This window comes from Piliocolobus tephrosceles, chromosome 1, assembly GCF_002776525.5.
Source record: "Piliocolobus tephrosceles isolate RC106 chromosome 1, ASM277652v3, whole genome shotgun sequence".
NCBI lineage: Eukaryota > Metazoa > Chordata > Mammalia > Primates > Cercopithecidae > Piliocolobus > Piliocolobus tephrosceles.
Window position 1 is genome coordinate 127,193,377 of NC_045434.1, and position 22,234 is coordinate 127,215,610.

The 22,234-nt window shown below is 40.2% G+C and overlaps 1 protein-coding gene across 1 annotated transcript in view; it reads right to left on the reverse strand.

The window, feature by feature from the left end:
* ABCD3 (ATP binding cassette subfamily D member 3) overlaps positions 1 to 22,033 on the reverse strand; it is a 98,203-nt gene extending 76,170 nt beyond the window's left edge. The window contains exon 1 of the mRNA XM_023231042.3: positions 21,761 to 22,033. Coding sequence (XP_023086810.1) covers positions 21,761 to 21,870 — 110 coding nt within the window. The 5' untranslated portion in view covers positions 21,871 to 22,033. The remainder of the gene's footprint in view (positions 1 to 21,760) is intronic.
* Positions 22,034 to 22,234: the final 201 nt, after the last annotated feature.

Sequence of the window (22,234 nt, forward strand, 5' to 3'; positions counted from 1 at the left end):
AAAACAAGGGAAGAGGGTGCTGTAGAGCATAAATTAGAAAAGTTATCCTAACTAAAACTTCCTCTTCTAAAAGTTGAAAAAACTAATTTCAGACAACAAAAGAAAAGCAAACAATGGCATAGTGTCAAAGTTAAATCTTTTACAACATTGTAAGAAAAAATACAAGAATAAAAATAACATCCCTACAGACAATGAAAGCATGTGAGAAACACATTCCTACAAGATATAAAAACTGTAAACTATGGTATCAAAATAATCCAGAAGAAATTAAGAAGCAATGCTAGCCAGGCACAGTGGTGTGTGCCTGTAATCCCAGCTACTTGGGAGGCTTGAGGCTAGAGAATCACTTGAGGCCAGGAGTTCAAGGCTGCAGGGAGCTATGATTGCCCCTGTGAATAGCCACTGCATTCCAACCGGGGGAACACAGTGAGAGCTTGTCTCTAAAAGAAGTACAAGAAGCCAATGCTAGACACACACTCACAGCATAAAACAATATTTTTTAAATTTACAAATGTAGTGACAAAATAATTAGAAATTTAGAAAGAAAAATAATTTCAAAATTGGATATGAAACCATAAAAAGTACAAGAGCAAATAAACACAACAGATAAAACATGAAAGTAAATATACAAATTATATACAAATATAAAATTTCATACATTCAAACAAAACAGATTTTTTTTTTTTTTTTTTTTTTTTGAGATGGAGTCTCACTCTGTCGCCCAGGCTGGAGTGCAGTGGCACAACCTCGGCTCACTGCAAGCTCCACCTCCTGGGTTCTCACTCTGTTGCCCAGGCTGGAGTGCAGTGGCGCAATCAGTTCACTGCAACCTCTGCCTCCCACGTTCTCCTGTATCAGCCTCCTGAGCAGCTGAGATCACTTGCACATGCCATCACACTTGGCTAATTTTTGTATTTTTAGTAGAGACAGGGTTTCACCATGTTGGCCAGGCTGGTCTCAAACTCCTGACCTCAACTGATCTGCCCACCTCAGCCTCCCAAAGTGATGGGATTACAGGTATGAGCCACTGCGCCCAACCTAGAATTTTTTTTAAATGTGGGGAAAAAAAAAAAAAATCCTTTGGATACCCAAAAGACCAAGTCATTTAAAAGGGAAAGCAAATGAATGAGATTAGCTACAAACTTTGTTAACAACCCTCAATGTCAGAAAATGATAGAATAACATATTTAAGATATTCAAGAAGAGAAAATGTGAACCTAGGATTTTACATCCAGACAAAACTTCAAGTACAAAGGTCACAGACAAACTGTTTGCAACATGAAAGAATTCAGGGAGTATTGTTCCATTAGCTCTTCCTGAGGAATTTACTATAGAACAAGCTCCAGACAAGGAGAATGACTATAAAGCCAGTGACCTAAAAAGAGGTAGTGAGCATTCAGTATGTATTTACTTGCAGAAGTAGGACTAAATGAGAGTTAAAAGAGAAAGAATACATAGTACTGTACCCTCAGAGACACTCTGCATTCAGTTCCAGACCATTGCAATAAAGCTACTATGGCAATAAAGTGGGTCACGTGAACATTTTGGTTTCCCAGTGCATATAAAAGTTATGTTTACACCATACTGTAGTCTATCAAGTATCCAATGGCATTACGTCTAAAAAACAATCAATGGACATACCTTGGTTTTTAAAATACTTTATTGCTAAAAAATGTTCATCCTTTTGCTGGCTGAGGGTCTTGCCTCCACGTTAATGGCTGCTGAATGAACAGGGCAGTGGTTGCTGAAGGCTGGGGTGGCTGTGGCAACGTATTAAAATAAGACAGCATTGAAGTTTGCCATAGTGATTGATTCCTCCTTTCACAAAGAGTTCTCTGTGCCATACTATGCTGTTTGATGGCATTTTACACAACAGAACTTTCGAAATTGGAGTCAATCAATCCTCTCAAATCTTGTCACAGCAACCAAGTTTACGTAATATTGTAAATCCTTTGTTGTCATTTAACAATGTTCGCATCATCTTCACCAAGAGTAGATTCTATCTGAAGAAATCACTGTCTTTGCTCATGCATAAGAGGCAGCTCTTCATCCTTTCAAGTTTTTTTTTTTTTTTTTTTTTTTTTGAGACAGTCTTGCTCTGTTGCCATGCTACAGTGCAATGGTGTGATCTCGGCTCACTACAACCTCCGCCTCCCAGGTTCAAGGGATTCCCGTCTCAGCCTCCTGAGTAGCTGGGACTACAGGCGCACGCCACCACGCCCAGCTAATTTTTTGTATTTTAGTAGAGATGGGGCTTCACCATGTTGGCCAGGATCATCTCGATTTCCTGGCCTCATGATCTGCCCACCTTGGCCTCCCAAAGTGCTGGGATTATAGGCGTGAGCCACCGCACCCAGCCGTCCTTTCAAGTTTTATTATGAGATTGAAGCAATTCTGTTGTATCTTCAGATTCCACTTTTAGTTCTCTTGCTATTTCTATCACATCAGTTACTTCCTCCACTGAAATCCTGAACCCCAATCCCATTAATGTGGATATTCTGACCTTCTTCTATGAATCACAAATGTTCTTAATGGCACCTAGAATACTGAATCCTTTCCAGAAGGTTTTCTATTTATTTAACCCAGATCCATCACAGGGATAACTATCTATGGAAACTACAGCCTTCCAAAATGTATTTCTTAAATAATAGGCTTTGAAAGTCAAAATTACTCCTTAATCCATGGGCTACAGAAAGGATGCTGTATTAGCAGTCATGAAAACAACACTAATTTCCTTGTACATCTCCACTAGAGCTCTTGGGTGACCAGGTGCATTGACAATGAGCAGTAATATTTTGAAGGGAATCTTTTTTCAGAGCAGTAGGTCCCAACAGTGGTATTAAAATATTCAATAAACGATGCTGCAAACAGATGTGCTGCTATCCAGGTTTTGTTGTTCCATTTACATGTGGGCAGAGTAAATTTAGAATTCCTAAGGGCCCTAGGATCTTCACTATGGTAAATGAGTATTGGCTTCAACTTAAAACTGCTTGCTGCTTTATCCCCTAACAAAAGAGTCAGACTGTTCTTTGAAGCAAGGCATTTACTTCTCTTCTCTAGCTATGAAAGTCCTAGGTGGCATCTTCTTCCGATAGATAGCTGTTTTGTCTACACTGAAAACCTGTTGTTTAGTGTAGCCCACCCTTATCAATTATCTTAGCTAGAACTTCTGGATAACTTGTTGCAGCTTCTACATCAGTACTTGCTGTTTCACCTTGCAATTTTATATTACAGAGATGGCTGCTTTCCTTAAACCTCATGAACCAACCTCTGCTAATCTCAAACTTTTCTTCTACAGCTTCCTCACCTCTCTCAGTCTTCATAGAACTGAAAAGAGTTAGGGTCTTGCTCTGGATTAGGTTTTAGCTTAAGGGAATGTTGCAGCTAGTTTGATCTTCTATCCAGACCACTCAAACTTTCTCCCTATTAGCAATAAGGCTGTTTCTTAGCATTCTTGTGTTTACTGAAGGAGCAGTTTTCCTTCAAGAACTTTTCCTTTGCATTCACAACTTGGCTAACTGGCACAAGAAACCTAGATTTTGCATTTCATGACACCACAAAACAATTACAATAGTAACAACAAAGATGCCCAATCACAGATCACGGTAACAGATATGATAAAGTTTGAAATATCACGAGAATTACCATAATATGATACAGAGATATGAAGTGAGCACATGCTATTGGAAAAATGGCTTCAACAGACTTGCTCAATGCAGGGTTGCCACAAACTTTCAATTTGTAAAAAACACATTACCTCCAAAGCACAAAAAAGTAAATCACAATAAAATGAGGCATGCCTGTGTCAATATGCTCTGACAACACAGATACAGTACAACCAAAAAATAAAGAATGTAAAGAGCATATGTGAAAAAAAATTAACTATTTTCAGTAATCATATTAACAGTAGAAATATTTGTATTACTATTTGGAGAACACTGAGTTTGTAAAGTGGGATAATGCAACTGAATATTTCCGTGATACTCTAATTTGACCATCAACTACGTCTTTGAGAATCAGGATTATCAGTATGGGATACAAGGAGATACAGATGTAAATAGAAGATGAAAATTTTAAAAATCGTGAAATCTTGTGTATGGATTGGAAGTGTCAGTATGCATATCCTGGCTCTGTCCATAAGAAAAGCCTAGAAACAATGGCCAATCTAGTAGCAATAAGCATCCCTAAATTCCAGTTGTGATCTTGAAATACCACTTCCCAACAAAAGGAAGCAACCTCTTCTTATGAAAAAAATTTGATTCTAGATTTGGGTCAGGAAATGTCTAAGAGGAACCCAGAACTTCTTACTACAGACAGCATGGAAGCTATCAAAGATCACTAAAGCCATGTCAAAAGCACTAAGGAGCCAGCTTAAAGAGGCTCCCATTGGTCCAAGATGGGACAATTGAGCAAAAATAAGGACAACAGCTGTAATGAAAGCACAAATAATTAAATAAAAAGGTTCATAATGACAAGAATTCACTGGTCACTTTCAGGTAACAAGAAATTAACATATTATTTTGATAATTGGTAAACAAAGAAGCTAATATCCAACTTTTCCTAAATGAACGGCACCACTAGGTACAACTACTAACTAGAGAGCAGAAAAGAAAAGGTTTCTTTCTGTGGAAGCATTCTACCTTATAAGTGAAGAAATAACAGAATTCACATATCACCATATTGCAAGCTTTAATAAATTCACTGATCTAGGTGTCGAGCATCAGTGGCTGCTAAAAATCACAAAAAGAGAGAAAATTAGACACTATAACTCTCTTTTTCAAGACAGGATCTTGCTCTGTTGCCCAGACTGGAGTGCATGGTGCCATCACGGTTCACTGCAGCCTCAATCCCACCTCAGTAGCTGGAACTACAGGCACGCGCCACCACACCTGCCTAATGCTTTTTACTTTTTATAGAGACAGGGTCTTGCTATGTTGCCCAGACTGGTCTCAAACTCCTGGGCTCAAATTATCCCCCTGCCTTGGCCTCCCGAAGTGCTGGGATTACAGGTGAGAGCCATCATGCCTGGTGTTATGTATCTCCTGATGGTGAATATACCACACTAACTCCTAGGAGGTGGAAAAAAAACAAAAACACAAAGCAAAACCTAAATTTGATCAAGGTTTTAGATTCAACTACCAATTTACAGGAAATACAAAGGATGAAGAAAAATTATGCAATCAGCATAATCCAGACTACGGAATCTGTACAGGTCAAAATAACTGGCTGCTTCAGGGAATAAACTGTAAGAAAGAAAGGGAAAAGGAAAGTGGCAGGGAGATATGTAGGTTAAGAGACTTGGATTAGAAAAAAAAAAACACAAACACAACTAAATTGTAGTTTTCAGGAATGCACATTTATTTGGGTGATGAAATTATAGGAAACACAAAGATGTGATTATACAGAAGTAAGGATAGCAATTACTTTTGTTATATGGAGCTGAAAAATTCCTATCACCTAGTGACACCATAGCTGACATCATACCGCAGTAAAACACATTACTCACATGTATGTGGTGACGAAACTACTGCTGCACTGCCAGTCACATAGAACAATTAGGTACAGTACATAATGCTTGATAATAATAATAAATGACTATGTTACTAGTTTATGTATTTACTATACTATACTTTTATTGTTAGAGTGTACTCCTACTTAAGTAAAAAAAAAAGTTAACTGTAAAACAGCCTCAAGCAGATCCTTCAAAAGATATTCCAGAAGAAGGTACTGCTATCATATGAATGACAGCGCCACACATTTTATTGTCCCTGAAGACCTTCCAGTGGGACAAGATGTGAAAGTGGAAGACAGTGATTTTTTTTTAACTAAGATTTGTTTAAAATAAATTTCATGTAGCCTAAGTGTACAGTGTTTATAAAGTCTACAGTCATGTGCAATAATACACTAGGCCTTCACATTCACTCATAACTTACTCAATGATTCACCCAGAACAACTTCCAGTCCTGCAAGCTCCATTCATGGTAAGTACACCTTATACAGGTATACTGTTTTTGATCTTTTATACCATATTTTTACTGTACCTTTTCTATGTTAAGACATGTTTAAAGGCTGGGAGCAGTGGCTCACACCCATAATCCCAGCACTTTGGGAGGCCAAAGTGGGCAGATCACTTGAGGCCAGGAGTTCCAGGCCAGCCTGGCCAACATAGCAAAACCCCATTTTCAACTCGGAAAAAAAAAAAATTATCAGGATGTGGTGGTCCACGCCTGTAGTCCCAGCTACAGGGGAAGCTCAGGCAGGAGAAACACTTGCGCCTGGCAGGTGGAGGTTGCAGTGAGCCAAGACTGCGCCACTGCACTTAAGCCTAGGTGACAGAGCCAGTCTAAAAAAAAGATATTTAGACAAAAAAAAAAAAAATGACCATTGTGCTACAACTGCCTATAGTATTCAGTACAGTAACATGCTGTACAGGTTTGTAGCCTAGGAGCAATACCCTGTACCATATATCATACAGCTTGGGTGTGTATATAGCATCTAGGTTTGTATAAGTGCACTCTGTGATATGCATACAACAATAAAATTGCCTAACTGGGCTGGGCATGGTGGCTCACGCCTGTAATCCCAGCACTTTGGAAGGCCAAGGCAGGTGGATCTCCTGAGGTCGGGAATTTGAGACCCACCTGACCAAAATGGAGAAATCCTGTCTCTACTAAAAATACAAAATTAGCCAGGCATGGTGGCGCACGCCTGTAATCCCAGCTACTTGGGAGGCTGAGGCAGGAGAATCGCTTGAACCCGCGAGGTGGAGGATGCAGTGAGCTGAGATCACACCACTGCATTCCAGGCTGGGCAACAAGAGTGAAACTCTGTCTGGAAAAAAGAAAAAAGAAAAAAAAATTGCCTAACAATGCATTTCTCAGAACATATCTCCATTGTTAAGCAATGCATGACTTAACATAGTAAATAGAATTTTAACAATGAACTTCACTTTGTAATTTAATATAAAACCTTTCTTAACTCCTGAATGATTCTTGAGTTCTTTCAATCTAAATTCATTTGAAAGACTTTGATTTAAATGTTTTATTCCGCCTTTTACCTTCCACATGGTTAATTCGAACTTAAGGCCTCTCATAATTAGATACCATTTTTACTTTTCTGATTCCTCACCTGTAAAATGAAGACAATAGAAAGAATTATTTCAAAAGATTGTTGTTAGGAATAAATGTAAAACACTTAGAACAATGTCTAAAATATGGTAAGTGTTCAATAAATACTTTATTTATAGTAATATCTCCAGCTTCGTGTCCTTGCAGTTCCTTCTCAAATGTAATTCCATTAACTCCATGTCTTTGTGCAAGCTGTTTTCCCTACCTGGAATGCCTTTTATCCCTTAGCAAAACACTATATATTTCTTAAGATCAGGCTCAAATGTGAAACCCTCCCAGGTAACAACCAGAAGCATTAAACTGTGTTCCTATCACAGGTCTAGTCATAGTTGTACAAATTTTCTGTGCATTTGTAGTAATAGTGCCACAAGACTGGAGTTAGAAATAACGTTTATTTAATTTGGTATCTCAAAGCCTAGCCTACTGACATACAGCACTCAACAGAACGTACTGGATAAATGGTATTATTTCCCCATTCATGTTTCCTCCAGTGGGGGAAGAGAGAATAGATATTTTCTTGAACCAATCATAAAATACATACAGAAATGTATTCATCCAGCAACAGTTACATGAGAAATTATATGATACTTAAGAAATGGGATCACCTCATTTATTCTGTCCTATGCTTGCTTCCTCCACCCCACCTCTTTACTAAACAACGTATATTGGGCATTGTTGATGGGGGGAAGGTCACATGAGTCCTACAGTTGATAATACCTTAAATCTAATTTCCTGATGCAACATAACTGTATTCATAGGTAAATAAAGAACTATATTTTAGTCCAGGCATGGTGGCTCACGCCTATAACGTCCTAACACTTTGGGACCCTATCTCTACAAAAAATTAAAATATTAGCCAGGCATGGCGGCGCACATCTATAGTTCCAGCTACTCAGGAGGCTGAGGTGGAAGGATCACTTGAGCCCAGGAGGTCAACGCTGCAGTGAGGCATGATGGCACCATGTACTCCACCATGGGCCACAGAGCGAGCCTGTCTCAAAAAGCAACAACAAACCATATTTTAAATAAAATATTACCAGGGATGAACTAGAAATTTGGTGTAAAATGTTAAGATACGACATTCTCTCTTTCAATAGTCTATGAGTTTCTCAACAGCAAAACTCTTGTCTAATTTACTTTTTAGCTTAACATCTGAAAACCCTGCATCTGGTACATAGCGAGCACTTGACTTTGACTTGGTGGCATGATCTTTGGGTTCTTCTTTTTTTGAGTAGTTCATTGATTTCCACCTGCCTATCTCAGGCCAAGCTACTTTCTCCAGCCCTCATTCTGGAAAGAGGAAAAAAATCTGATTTTATCTCAAATTATTCTTTTTTGCATTTTTCTTAGCCACACCTCCAAGATAAACTGAAGAATGGCAACAACAATGAATTTTTAGTCAGAAGTTTGAGTTTCATGCAAGCTGATATGTAGTATTTTTATAGGCAAGATAAAAGTATGCACAGTAAAAAGGAAACACACACCATTGTAAGTTACATTCAAATTTCAGAGAAGTTAAAATGTGAAAAGAGATGCTAAAATGTAAAAAAAGTGCATCTTAGAATCAATAAAATATGACACTAATGATAAACACTAGAAAAGGTGTTTTCTCCCTGCCTACTTCTAGTTATTCAAATTTCCATAGTGTATATTTAACTTTGATAATGCAAAAATGTTTAATTTTTAAAATTAAAGTTGCATTTAATTTTAAAACAGCTTTTTAGGTGTAGGCCTACTCACTAAATTAACAAACATTTACAGAATTGTTCTTATCCTCTGAGACACTATGTGTTAGTCTGTTTTCACACTGCTGATAAAGACATACCCGAGCCTGGGCAATTTAAAAAAGAGGTTTAATTAGACTCACAGTTCCACATGGCTGGGGAGGCCTCACAATCACAGCGGAAGGCAAGGCAAGTCATACCTTACGTGGATGGTGGCAGACAAAAAGAGCTTGTGCAGGGGAACTCCTCTTTATAAAACCATCAGATCACTCGGAACTTATTCACTATCACTAGAACAGCACAGGAAAGACCTCCCCCATGATTCAAATACCTCCCACCTATGCATCCTACAACACTGGGAATTCAAGATGAGATTTAGGTGGGGACACAGCCAAACCATATCATTCCAACCTGGCCCCTCCCAAATCTCATGTCCTCACATTTCAAAACCAATCATGCCTTCCCAATAGTTCCCCAAAGTCTTAATTCATTTCAGCATTAACTCAAAAGTCCACAGTCCAAAGTCTCATCCGAGACCTGCCCATTAGCCTGCAAAATCAAAAGCAAGTTAGTTGCTTCCTACATACAATGGGAGTACAGGAATTGGGTAAATACAGCCATTCCAAATGGAAGAAATTGGCCAAAACAAAAGTGCTGCAAGTTCAGAATCTGGCAGGGCCGTCAAACCCTAAAGCACTAAAATGATCTCCTTTGACTCCATGTCTCACATACAGCTCACACTGATACAAGAGGTAGGTTCCCATAGTCTTGGACAGCTCTGCCCCTATGGCTTTGCTGGATACAGCCTCCCTCCTGGCTGCTTTCACGGGCTGGCGTTGAATGTTTACAGTTTTCCCAGGCACAGTGCAAGCCGCTGGTGGAGCTACCCTTTTGGAGTCTGGAGGACAGAGGCCCTCTTCTCATGGCTCCACTAGGTGGTGCCCCAGCAGGGATTCTGTGTGGGGGCTCCAACCTCACTTTCCCTTCCACACTGCCCTAGCAGAGGTTCTCCATGCGGGCCCCACTCCTGCAGCAAACTTCTGCATGGGCATCCAGCCATTTTCATACATCCTCTGAAATCTAGGCAGAGGTTCCCAAACCCAATTCTTGACTTCTGTGCACTCACAGGCTCAACACCACGTGGAAGCTGCCAAGGCTTGGGGCTTACACCCTCTGAAGCCGTGGCCTGAGCTGTACCTTGGCCCCTTTTAGTCACAGCTGGAGGGACTGGGATGCAGGGGACCAAGTCCCTAGACTGCACACAGCAGAGGGACCCTGGGACCAGCCCACAAAACCAATTTTTCCCCCTAAACATCCAGGTCTGTGATGGGAGGGGCTGCCACAAAGGTTCTCTGACATGCCCTGGAGACATTTTCCCCATTGTCTTGGTGATTAACATTCGGCTCCTCATTACTTATGCAAATTTCTGCAGCTGGCTTGAATTTCCCCTCAGAAAATGGGTTATTCTTTTCTATCGTATTGTCAGGCTGCAAATTTTCTGAACTTACATGCTCTGCTTCCCTTATAAAACTGAATGCCTTTAACAGCACCCAAGCCACCTCTTGAATGCTTTGCTGCTTAGAAATTTCTTCCGCCAGACACCCTAAATCATCTCTCTCAAGTTCAAAGTTCCACAAATATCTAAGACAGGGGCAAAATGCTGACAGTCTCTTTGCTAAAACATTAACAAGAGTCACCTTTGCTCCAGTTCCCAACAAGTTCCCCATCTCCATCTGAGACTACCTCAGCCTGGACCTTATTGTTCATATCACTATCAGCATTTTTGTCAAAGCCATTCAGCAAGTCTCTAGGGAGTTCCAAATTTTCCCATATTTTCCTGTCTTCTGAGCCCTCCAAACTGTTCCAACCTCTGCCTATTACCCAGTTCCAAAGTTGCTTCCACATTTTCAGGTATCTTTTCAGCAATGCCCCACTCTACTTGTACCAATTTTCCGTATTAGTCCGTTTTCATGCTGCTGATAAAGACATACCCAAGACTGGGCAATTTACAAAAGAAAGAGGTTTAACTGGACTCACAGTTCCATGTAGCTGGGGAGGTCTCACAATGCTGGTGAAAGGCAAAGAGAAGCAAGTCACACCTTACGTGGATGGCGGCAGGCAAAAAGAGCTTGTACAGGAGAACTCCTCTTTATAAAACCATTAGCTCTCATGAGACTTATTCACTATCATGAGAACAGCATGGGAAAGACCTGCCTCCATGATTCAGTTACCTCCCACCAGTCCCTTCCACAAGGGACCATATCATACTGTCTCATGTTGCTTACTTCATACATTTAAGAAACTGTATAAATATTTTTAAAATAGTGACATGCAATGATACATTACATATCATATATATCACATATATGATATCAACATAACATGCTGACTAAATTATTATTTACCTAGAGCAGTTGCCTCATTCTACACAGTGCTTTTTAATGCCAATAGACGTATTAATAAAGTATTAAAGTCAAAATAACTTCAGCATAGAGTAAATCATATAATCCACTTTTATGTCTATTATTATAGTACCATTATAGTGGTGAGACGGCTACATCTATTTACAAATATCAAACTAGCTGATTATGCTTTGATGAGCTTTATTTTCAATTTTATACTTTATTAACTTAACTGCATTCACTCAGGCCTGCTAATCTAGCAAACCGATAAGAAAGGTGTGTTTAAAAAAAAAACAAAAACACTTTTCCATTTCTCAATCTTGGGGCAAAAAAAAACAAAAAATAAACAAAACACCTTTCAGCATACTCCTTCTATTTTACCTAAGAAGGCTTCAAACTATCTTAATATTTATAATAGTTCCATTGTATTACATAAATAGCAGTTATCCAAAGAATTTTATTCTTAAGTTTATAGAAGGCTATATTCTTGACAGAGATGCCTAAAACAAAAGTGACTTACCCTTAAAAAGAATATGATGAAAGCCATGTTTTTAAGCTAGGGCCTGATGCCTAATTTTATGTAGAAATAATATAAATGCCATTTCAAACAACAGTTACCTAAAAATCTTTCGAAAAGAAATAACAGGGCCAAGCACAGTGGCTCATGCCTGTAATCCTGATACTTTTGGGAGAACAAGGTGGCAGATCGCTTGGAGGCTAGAAATTCGAGACTAGCCTGGTCAACACAGTGAAATACCATTTCCCATAAAATTGTATTTAATTTAGCATATATAATTCCAAAGAAAATGCAGGAAGATCCTATCTTTCTCCTTCATAATTCAAGTTCGTATTACATTGAAACAGATTAGAAGGTGATGATATTCATCAGGTCATGGATGAGTGTGATGTTGATCCTGGGAAAAAATTACAACTTACTTATCTAAATGGGCAGTATGGCATGGGTACTTAGAAGGAAGTGGTAAATTTTAGGAGCAAATATGAATTCAACAAAAAATTCTGTCAGACTAAGGTCATTCTTTTCTTTGAAAGGGATCATGAACTTTTTGTAAATTTTGTTCACTATGCTACAAAGCATTTGATGATAAACAAAATCAGGGTTTCTGCCCTTTCCATGTAAGAAACCAAGGCCACATACAGTTCTAAGGTCTATCTTCACACCTCTATGACCAGGAAAAAAAGACCCTTCCCCACACCAGCTCCAGCAGAAACATCCCAAAAGAGGACTCTGGCCCAGTATGGATCAGGTTATGGATATCGTCAGAATGCCAGGTCAGAAGGAAATGTGTGAAAAGGTGCTGGTAAGTTAAAGATGAGAGCCAATACAATAACCAAAGGGTGTTAATTAATAGAAAGATTATAGTGGTGTAAACATACTGTTCTATACTCAGTCCTGCCCAATCAGTTTTTTAAGTTTCTTAGGAAAACATACAGAAGGAATAGTAATTAATTGTGCAGATCAAAAAGTTTCAGAGGGAAGAAGCAATGTGTCCAACCAAAAATAAGTATACAGACCTGCACCCAGGTTTAAAAAAAAAAAAAATCAGGCTGGGCGCGGTGGCTCACATCTGTAATCCCAGCACTTTGGGAGGTCAAGGTGGGCGAATCACCTGAGGTCAGGAGTTCAAGACCAGTCAACATGGTAAAACCCCATTTCTACTAAAAATACAATAAAATTAGCTGGGTGTGGTGGCTGGTGCCTGTAATCTCAGCTACTCCGGAGACTGAGGCAAGAGAATCACTTGAACCCGGGAGTTGCAGGTTGCAGTAAGTCAAATTTGCACCACTGCACTCCAGCCTGGGTGACAGAGCAGGACTCCATCTCAAAAAAAAAAAATCAAACACATCGAGATGAGGAGGGGGAAAGAAACATTGTGTAAGCTAAACACAAGTGAAAAATATTTGAGTCATAAAAATGAACGTAACTTCATGCTATTTTAATGAAAGCTTACCATCTTAGGATCTTTAATGAAAGCTTAGGACAAGGCAGGTCACAGTTCTTTTCTAGTGTGTCAGTGAGAAGACACTTTGAATGCTGGATTCCATTTAGCACTGCCTCTTTAAAAGGTGGAGAAATAAAGACTGTCATATACAGGAAGCAGTAACTGAAAAAATACAGAAACCTAAAAACCATGTCACATAAAACTAACTTGAGATACTTTCCAACTCTGAAAGTAAATTATTCTATCAATTGAAAAAGGCTTCTTTCGGGAGATTGTCATGGGTATATCTGAGGAAATTAGGAAGGCTCGGGAGGTTTTAAGAAGTTAACAATGGTATGTTTTGTTGTCCTTTTAGTTTTATTTTAGCAAGCATAGGAATGAGAGCTACCTTTTATTTACTGAGCACTGGGTTAAAATATTTTCTCCATTAATGCTCACTTAACTGCTGAGTGAGTGAGTAAATACTACTATCTCTGTTCTACTGAGGTTCAGAGAGGTTAAGTAAATTGACCGAGGTCACAGATCTGGCAAATGGCTAACTGAAAAATTGAACCCGTATCTGACTCTAAAGACTATTCTTTAACAACTGCCTCCATAATAAAGATCAAGTTGCTGCATATAAAAATGTTCATTTTTGCAAATTATAAAATACATGCAAATTAAAATAATCTTTCAAGACTATTTTGCATCTGTAAAGTAGAAAAAAATTTTAATATCCCCTAATGATGAGTAGGTAATTAAGTTAGCATTCATTCATAGTATTGCAAATTGGCACAACTCATGAAAAGTAATACATCAACCTGTGTAGTTTAAGAATACCCATGGTTTCCACAAACACTAAGGAAATTCATAAGCCTCCATTCATTAATCCTATTTCTGGCAACTTATTCCCAGGAAGTTATTCGGCAGAGATGAAAACGTTCACTTGCAAAAATACACAGTATAATCCATAAAAATTCCAGAGACAGTCTAGATGCTCAATAGCTAACACTAAAATAAACTAAGATATAGCCACACAGAGGAATATTTATATATTTCTTTAAAAGTATAGTTATGAAGGTCATGTATAGGGAAATATAGGAAAGAGGTATGCTTTAAATGAAAACAGCAAAACATGTACATTATAACTATGTAAAAAATGCACATAAATACAGAATAAAAGGAAATAAAAATAAAACAATATGTGTATTATGGTTATAACATTATGAATGATTTTTAATTTTCTTAAATTGTCTTTAATGTTTACACTCTATTAACTGTCAAAAGCAGGTGATGATAATGATAGCATTTTTTTAAGTTTCTGAGACTTGCTTTACCTGTACATATAGGGGGCATAAGTGGTCCAGCTCCTAAAGACCTCATAAATACACTAAAGATAACATTTACATTTGTAGCAAAAAGAATCTGTTATTTAAAACAATAGTAACCACAGCCCCCAAGAAATGAACATCTCATTTGTTGTTGTAGAGTCAAACAAATATGAGTGTCTATTATATGTCAGTCACGGTTCTAGTTACTGGGGCTATAACTGTGAACAAAATAGACAAAAATTCTTGCCCTTGTGGAACTTACATGCTAGCAGTATGTATATACTGCAAACATACACAATAGACAAGATAAATACGTAACATATATAGCATATTTTATAGTGATAAGTACTAAGGAGAAAAGTAAAGCCAGGAAGGTATACAGGATGTTATTTTAAATTGAGTGGCAGGGGCCAGGCACGGTGGTTCTTGCCTGTAATCCCAGCACTTTAGGAGGCTGAGGTGGGAGAATCACTTGAGCCCAGGAATTCTAGACCAGCCTAGGCAACATAATGTGACCTTGTCTCCACAAAAAATAATATTAGCCAGGTGTTGTGGCGTGTGGCTGTAGTCCTAGCTACTTGGGAGGCTGAGGTAGGAGGACTGTTTGAGCCTCGGAGGCAAAGGTTGCAATGAGCCAAGATCGTACCATTGCACTCCAGCATGGGTGACGGAGTGAGACCCCGTCTCAAAATAAATAAATAAATGAAAATAAATTGAATGGCAATAGAAGGTCTCACTAAAAAGATGTCTGAGAAAAGACTGAAAGAGCAGGGAGAGTAAGCAATGTAAGTATCTGAGGAAAGAACACTTCAGGCAGGGGAAACAGCAAGTGCAAAAGCCTTGAAATAGAATGCCTATCCAAGGATGCCAATGTGCCAATAACAGGCACATACAATTAATTAAACAACCTGTACTCAGTTCCCCCTAGCAGACCACAGATAGCTCTACAGTTCTCAGAACACTGCTCTGGCCCTAATCTGCCTCAGTTGAGTTCAGTACACAGCTACTTTGGCTGGCAAATTCTTCAGTGCTTTTTTTTCCATCCAAAGTTGCTTAAGCATCTCTTTTCTATTTTGAGGATCCAAACAGGGCCAGCCCATATAACATCTACTCATGGGTCACTATAAGGGTCTCAAGCAGCTCTAGCCCCTCACATGATTCATGCTTGTACTGTGCAAAACACCCAGTGCGCCTGTGAAACTGAGAAAAGTGAAGCCAGCCCCTTCTAGAGCTTGATTTGAATGGGGGCAGATTTAGGGAAGGAAAGTTGAATTTTGAAGTTTGCAGGAAAGTTGTAGAGGGGTTAGCAGTAAGGTAGTGCAGGGAGTAAGAAACTACAGATATGAGGACACCCAGTGGGTAAAGAAAGGCCCAACAGCAGGCCACAGGGCTGAGACTCAGGACAAAAAAAAAAGTCAAAAAATTTCCTGCATGGGAATGTCCAAGAAACTTCTAAATAAAAGCATTTTAAGTTGTTGACTATTATGGGATATAATCCCTACCACTCCTCCCAAATTTTCAATAAAGCCCTACTATAAATATCTGCTTTGTGACTGATTCTTTAGAGAAATCAAGGCAGACACCAAAGAGACAGGCTCAAGAGACAAGATGTAAGTACCTTCACAAATAGAGCAGAAAGTGCTCCAAAGGAAATGAAGTAAGGTGTCACCAAAGGAAATGAAGTAAGGTGTCACTAAGAGAAACACAAGTTCCCAGAAATTCCTCAGAAATATTTAGGAGAGGAAACTGTGTTCCCACCATTTACAGATGGAGGCTTTTAAAAGCAGGAAAATCACCCCATAAGCAGGTGGACTTTGGTATACCTAGCTAGATTATATCCAGTCAAGCAATGAATAGGTAAAACAATAAAGGGATTTAAATGCATGCTTCAGAAATTTTAAAAGAGGTGATCATCATTTAGATCATCTAGAGTAGTTAAATAACACTTCATGGATGCCTTCAAGGATGACAAGAGTTGGAGAACAGGGATATCACAGAAAGATATTCCAGGTATGAGTAACAGCATGAATAAAGCTCCAAAGCCAAAAATGAGTGTGGCCTGTTCAAAGAACAGTGTAGAAACTGGCCTATTTGGAACAGAGAGTACCCGTTGGCAGGCAATGGCATATAAGATTAGCCAGGTAAAATGAGACCAGATTGAGGGAGGCTCTGAAATCCAAGATGAGAAATCTGAACTTTATTTGACAAGCACTGATAAGCAGCGAAAGAAACTGCTTTGTTCTGTTCTGCTTTTTGAAGATAATAAAATACTGTGGCTATATAGATGGGTAGCATTCTCTGTCTTCTAAAATTGGCCCACTGATTTCCCACTCCCCAGGTCAGGTTATATATGCTCAGGTACACAACTATTACTTCTGTGAAAAGAATGTTTCTGTTCATGTTGGAACTAGGCATCTCCAACTGCCTGTCAATCACCCTTAAAAGTTCTTCAACTATCTTATGTAATTTTTCCTCTCCATAAACACTGTTTAACCCATGACATAGCCAAACTAGGGAATTAAAGATGACTTAGTTCATGCCCTTAAGAAACTTAGGATCTGATGTAGGCAAAAGCCAAGAAAACAAACTAATACAATACAGAGTGGTAAGTGCCAGAGTAAGGGATTCCTAGAGCAGTAGTCTCCAACCTTTTTGGCACCAGGGAACAGTTTTGCAGAAGACAATTTTTCCACAAATTGGGGTTGGGGTGGGGGATGGTTTCAGAATGAAAACTGTTCCACCTCAGATCATCAGGCATTAGATACTCATAAGAAGTGTGCAACCTAGATCCCTCACATGTGCAGTTCAAAACAGGTTCACGCTCCTATGAGAATCTAACGCCGCTGCTGATCTGACAGGAGGCAGAGCTCAGGTGGTAATGCTCGCTTGCACAGGCTGTGTGGCTGGGTCCTAACAGGCCACCAACCTGTACCAGTTCACAGCCCGGGCATTAGGGACCCATGGCCTACAGTATCATAAAAGCAGAGGACACTTACATCAGTTTGGAGATCAGAAAAAGATAGAAAACACCTAAGACAAAGTGTTGACTGAGTCTTGAATAAAAAGAAGTATCAGCTGGGCAAGGTGGCTCACGCCTGTAATCCCAGCACTTTGGGAGGCTGAGGTGGGCAGACTGCTTGAACTCAGGAGTTCCAGACTAGCCTGGGAAACGTGGTGAAAATCTGTCTCTACAATAAATACAAAAAAATTAGCCAGGCGTGGTGGCAGGCACCTGTGGTCCCAGTGATTATACGTTGGAGGCTGAGATGGGAGGACTGCTTCAGCCCAGCAGGCAGAGGTCGCAGTGGGCAGTGACCACTCCAGCCAGAGTGAAAGAGACAGACCCTGTCTCAAATAAAAAAATAAATAAATAAATACCAGAACATGAGGAGACATAGTGGGGATGACAGTGATTGCAATTGGACTGCAAAGGCTAGGCAGAGACTGTCATACTTAGAGACTATAAGTTAATTCCTTATGGCTGGATGAGTGGGAAAAGTAGGCAAGGACCACACCATGAATACAGAAAGTTTGTATTTTAGAGTAGATGAATGATTTTAATGAAGGAATATTACGATCATATCTGAGCTTCTTTTTTTTTTTTTTTTTTGAGACAGAGTCTCGCTCTGTCACCCAGGCTGGAGTGCAGTGGCCGGATCTCAGCTCACTGCAAGCTCCGCCTCCCGGGTTCACACCATTCTCCTGCCTCAGCCTCCGGAGTAGCTGGGACTACAGGCGCCCGCCACCTCACCCGGCTAGTTTTTTGTATTTTTAGTAGAGACGGGGTTTCACCGTGTTAGCCAGGATGGTGTCGATCTCCTGACCTCGTGATCCGCCCATCTCAGCCTCCCAAAGTGCTGGGATTACAGGCTTGAGCCACCGCGCCCGGCTTATATCTGAGCTTCTTATAAAGAGCTCCAGTGCCAGTGGAAGATGGATTGAAAGGGCACCACAAAGTTTCTTCCTATCATAAATGCAACAAAAATCTGATAAAGGATGCTATAACAGTCACTTTATTCCAGTTATCCACTCCTACCCTCGTTCTAGGCTTAACGCACATCCTTCATGAAGCCTTCCCCAACCCTTCCCAAACACATTAATCTTGTCTTTCTCAGAACTTCTAACACACGTCTACTTGTACATTTCATTCTGCTATCAGTGTTTGTTTCTCTTCCCTAACAAGAAGGTAAGCTCCCTGAGAAAACAAGGCATATATTTCTGTAATACACACACACACACACACACACAATCTTACAGCTCCCAGCACAGTAATATAACGTTCTGAAATAGACACTTCCTTTAAATAGCCCTCTTTATCCATGGATAAAAAGATTCTGCTTTCCCCCTAAATAATAAAATAAAATGTAAGATTAGGCAAACTAAGGTGAAAAGTCAGTACAGCAGTGGTGGGATCAGGAGTGAATACAGGGTGATCAGGAGTGAATACAAGGGAACTTTCTGGGGACAAGGAAATGTTCTAATTTGTCATAGGGATGTGTTACAGTGTATTCATTTGTCTAAAAAAATGTGTAACTAAGATTTGTACATTTCAATGTATATAAATTTTATCTAAAAAAAAACCTATAAAAATAAGGGGTGAGAGGCAGGTTGATATAGATGAAACAGGAATATAGAATGTTGTTGGTACCCCTTGGGTAAAGTGTATTGGACAATCCTTGTATTATCCTATTTACTTTTTATACGTGTGAAATTTTCCACAATAAAAGGTCAGAAACACACACACATATATGAGATTTAACTAAGTGAAAACAAATTACATTAACAAAAATTAAAAATAACCCAGAACATTTAATTACTCATTCTCCTAATGTTTGGAACAAAGTTACACTGTAACTTTTAAAGTGATTTTTACTAGCTCTATTATCTGTCCAATTTTAGGGAATATATATTCTAAAACCAACCTACTATTAACAACATAGACAAAAAAAGGCCAAGTAGTCACAGCTTCCTTAATTAAGCACCAGATATTAAAATTAATTAGTTCTGTTGCCAAAGGTATTCAAAAGGCCAGTGAAATATAAAGTTAGAATCCTCTAATCTTCAAACTGTGATACCAAAGGTGGTGACTGAAAGATATTCATAAGATTCTGGAAGTATAATATCTACAAAAATACACTCAATACCATTTTTAATGGTTTCAAAATAGTTCAATCATTTCATCTCAACAATCCAAACTTCACAATTCTCTGCTCAGAATCTGCAATCTCCTCCAACAAAATAATGTGTAAAATAGACGTTTTCCCCACTCATCCCAATGCAAAAGACTAATAATAATCTTTTGTTCAGTACATCTCCTGCTAAATAATTTAATCCCCACAAAAGCTCATAACATTTCTCAAAAAAAAAAAAAAAAGGTTGTTTTAGGCATTTTACAATGGCAAATGAGCAGCTAAAATTATTTAACAAGACAAATTCTATTATATTATTTTACTTCTATCACTACTATTTCCCATTAGATTATGTTCAAAATTTCCCTTACCAATTATTTACGGTCTTATAAACTGGTTTAGTAGTTAGGTGGACTGTGACTGGATGGGGGCATGAGGAGAATTTCTGGGGTGCTAATAATGTTCTGTTTCTTGATCTGGGTGCTGATTACACAGGTGTGTTCTACTTGTAAAAATTCTTCAAGCTCTACACTTATGTGTACTACATGTATGTGACATGTATGTGATACTATATCACATATACATATAAATGTGATACTTCAGTAAAGAAGTTTCTTTTTAAAAAATTATAAAAGTAATCCAGAACTGGCAGGGCCGTCCTCCAGTCCCCTCCTACATAGTAAAACACTTGTTCTATGCCCTGAAACAATTCTTTGCAAAAACAGAATTCAAGTTAAAGGACCTAACATCTTCTTTCTACCGGCATGTTCCCAGGTAACAGGTAACTTCTATTTGCAACTGGGAGTTTATACAAACCAACAGAAAAACTTGCTTTATATTTTCCCAAATTAATCCTTAATAGAAGAAAAATGAGTAAGTGCTGTATTGCCCAGACTATGCTGCAAATCATTTTCAACTCTGTTAAATGGATTTAGGAAGGAAAAGAAAGATCATCACTTCAGACTCTAGTAAGATAAAAACAGAAGGCGGCTAGAAAGAACTTAATGGAAAGGGTACTATAAACTAGAAGTCTACTTGTCAGTGTTTTAGTGCAAATTTTACTACTAATTAGATATTGTAGGCAAATCAAACATGGGAGGCAACAGTACCTGCTCAGAGGAATGAATAAAATAAAATTCATGAAAATAGTATGTCAAGATTTAATACGAAATATTCAATGACTGGCAAGAACGCTTGGGAAGTAGCCTTTTCTCATTCACTTGTCCAGCAAATAAAAATTGTACGTATGTGGCATACATACCTGTATGTCACAACCGTAATTCAGCTCTCTTTTTTCCTTTCTCTGATCTGATAGCCTCCCAAAGTTAAATTTAAGTACTGAAATTCTCTCGCGGTGGAAGCAGTGGAGTGTCATTAAAAAGGAGCTTGATCCTCACCTAAAACACACTCTCACCTTTCACCTACAGAGCTCTCTAAGTCCGACAGACCCGATCCAGCCTTTCCGGATGAAATGCCAGGGCGTTCACCGACCAAAGGGTTCACCGACTCCAAGGGGTCACCACTTTAGATGGCAATCTTGCCAAGTGGATCGGGAATAGTTTCACAGGAGCCACCCTCGCGACTTTCAACAGCAGTTACTCGGGAATGGAGCCAAACCTCGTCCAAGTGACTTAAACACCAGCCTCCAGCCTGGCGAATCCAATCCCCATCCTCAATCACACATCCACATCCCCAAAACAAATCCTTCACGGTCTGTCTGGAGATGAGATGGCAAAACCAGAACACACCCAGAAAGTTGATACAGAAGGGGGTGATGTAGGGAAGGGGGTGGGGGACACATCGCGTCCCCCTCCCACCCCCAAATGGAGGCTGCTCCCTGGGGGCTGGTTGGACGCCGGTTCGCCCGCGGGCGCAGAATTCGCACTCCCGGGGTGGAGCGAGGTCACCGGACAGGCCGGCTGGGATCGATGCTGTCGCGGCGGGGACTCGCGGACACCCTGACATTGGAGCCCCATGGCAGTCGCAGTTGGCCCCCTCTCCGCCTCACCCCGTCGGGGAAAGGGACCTGTCCGCCGGGCGGGGAGGGAGCCGCGCGGGGAGCGACCGCTAGGGCCCGGGAAGGCGGCTCGGCTACGGGCGTTCTTACCCGTGCAGGCCGAGGGCGCGGCGCCGCTTGTGGAGCAGGCAGAGGAGCAGGAACGCGGCACCAGCCAGCGAGGAGTTTCGCGCCGTCAAGTACTTGCTGAAGGCCGCCATGGCACTGCCGGTACAAGACAGCCGGCAGAGGGAACGCGGCGGCGGATACCTTAGTGCAGGAAGCGCGGGGGAGACTGGGAGGCGAGCAGAGGGCGGGGCCGGCCGCGCAGGACCGCCCCCTGGCGCGCGCCGCCGCGCCGCCCGCGCTCTGGGGCCCACTTTGTACTTTGGCTCGGCGGGAGCGCGCTCGGCAGCCTCCGAGGGAGGAACAATTCCCGGGACGCGCTCTGCGCACGCGCGGACCCCCTCGGGGTCTCCGGAAAGGCGGCGCGGAGGCGCTGTTGCTACTCAGCCCTGAGAGGCGTCAGTGCTGCCCCTCCCTCACCCCTACTCTCCCACTCTTCGCGCGCACAGCCAGGCTTTC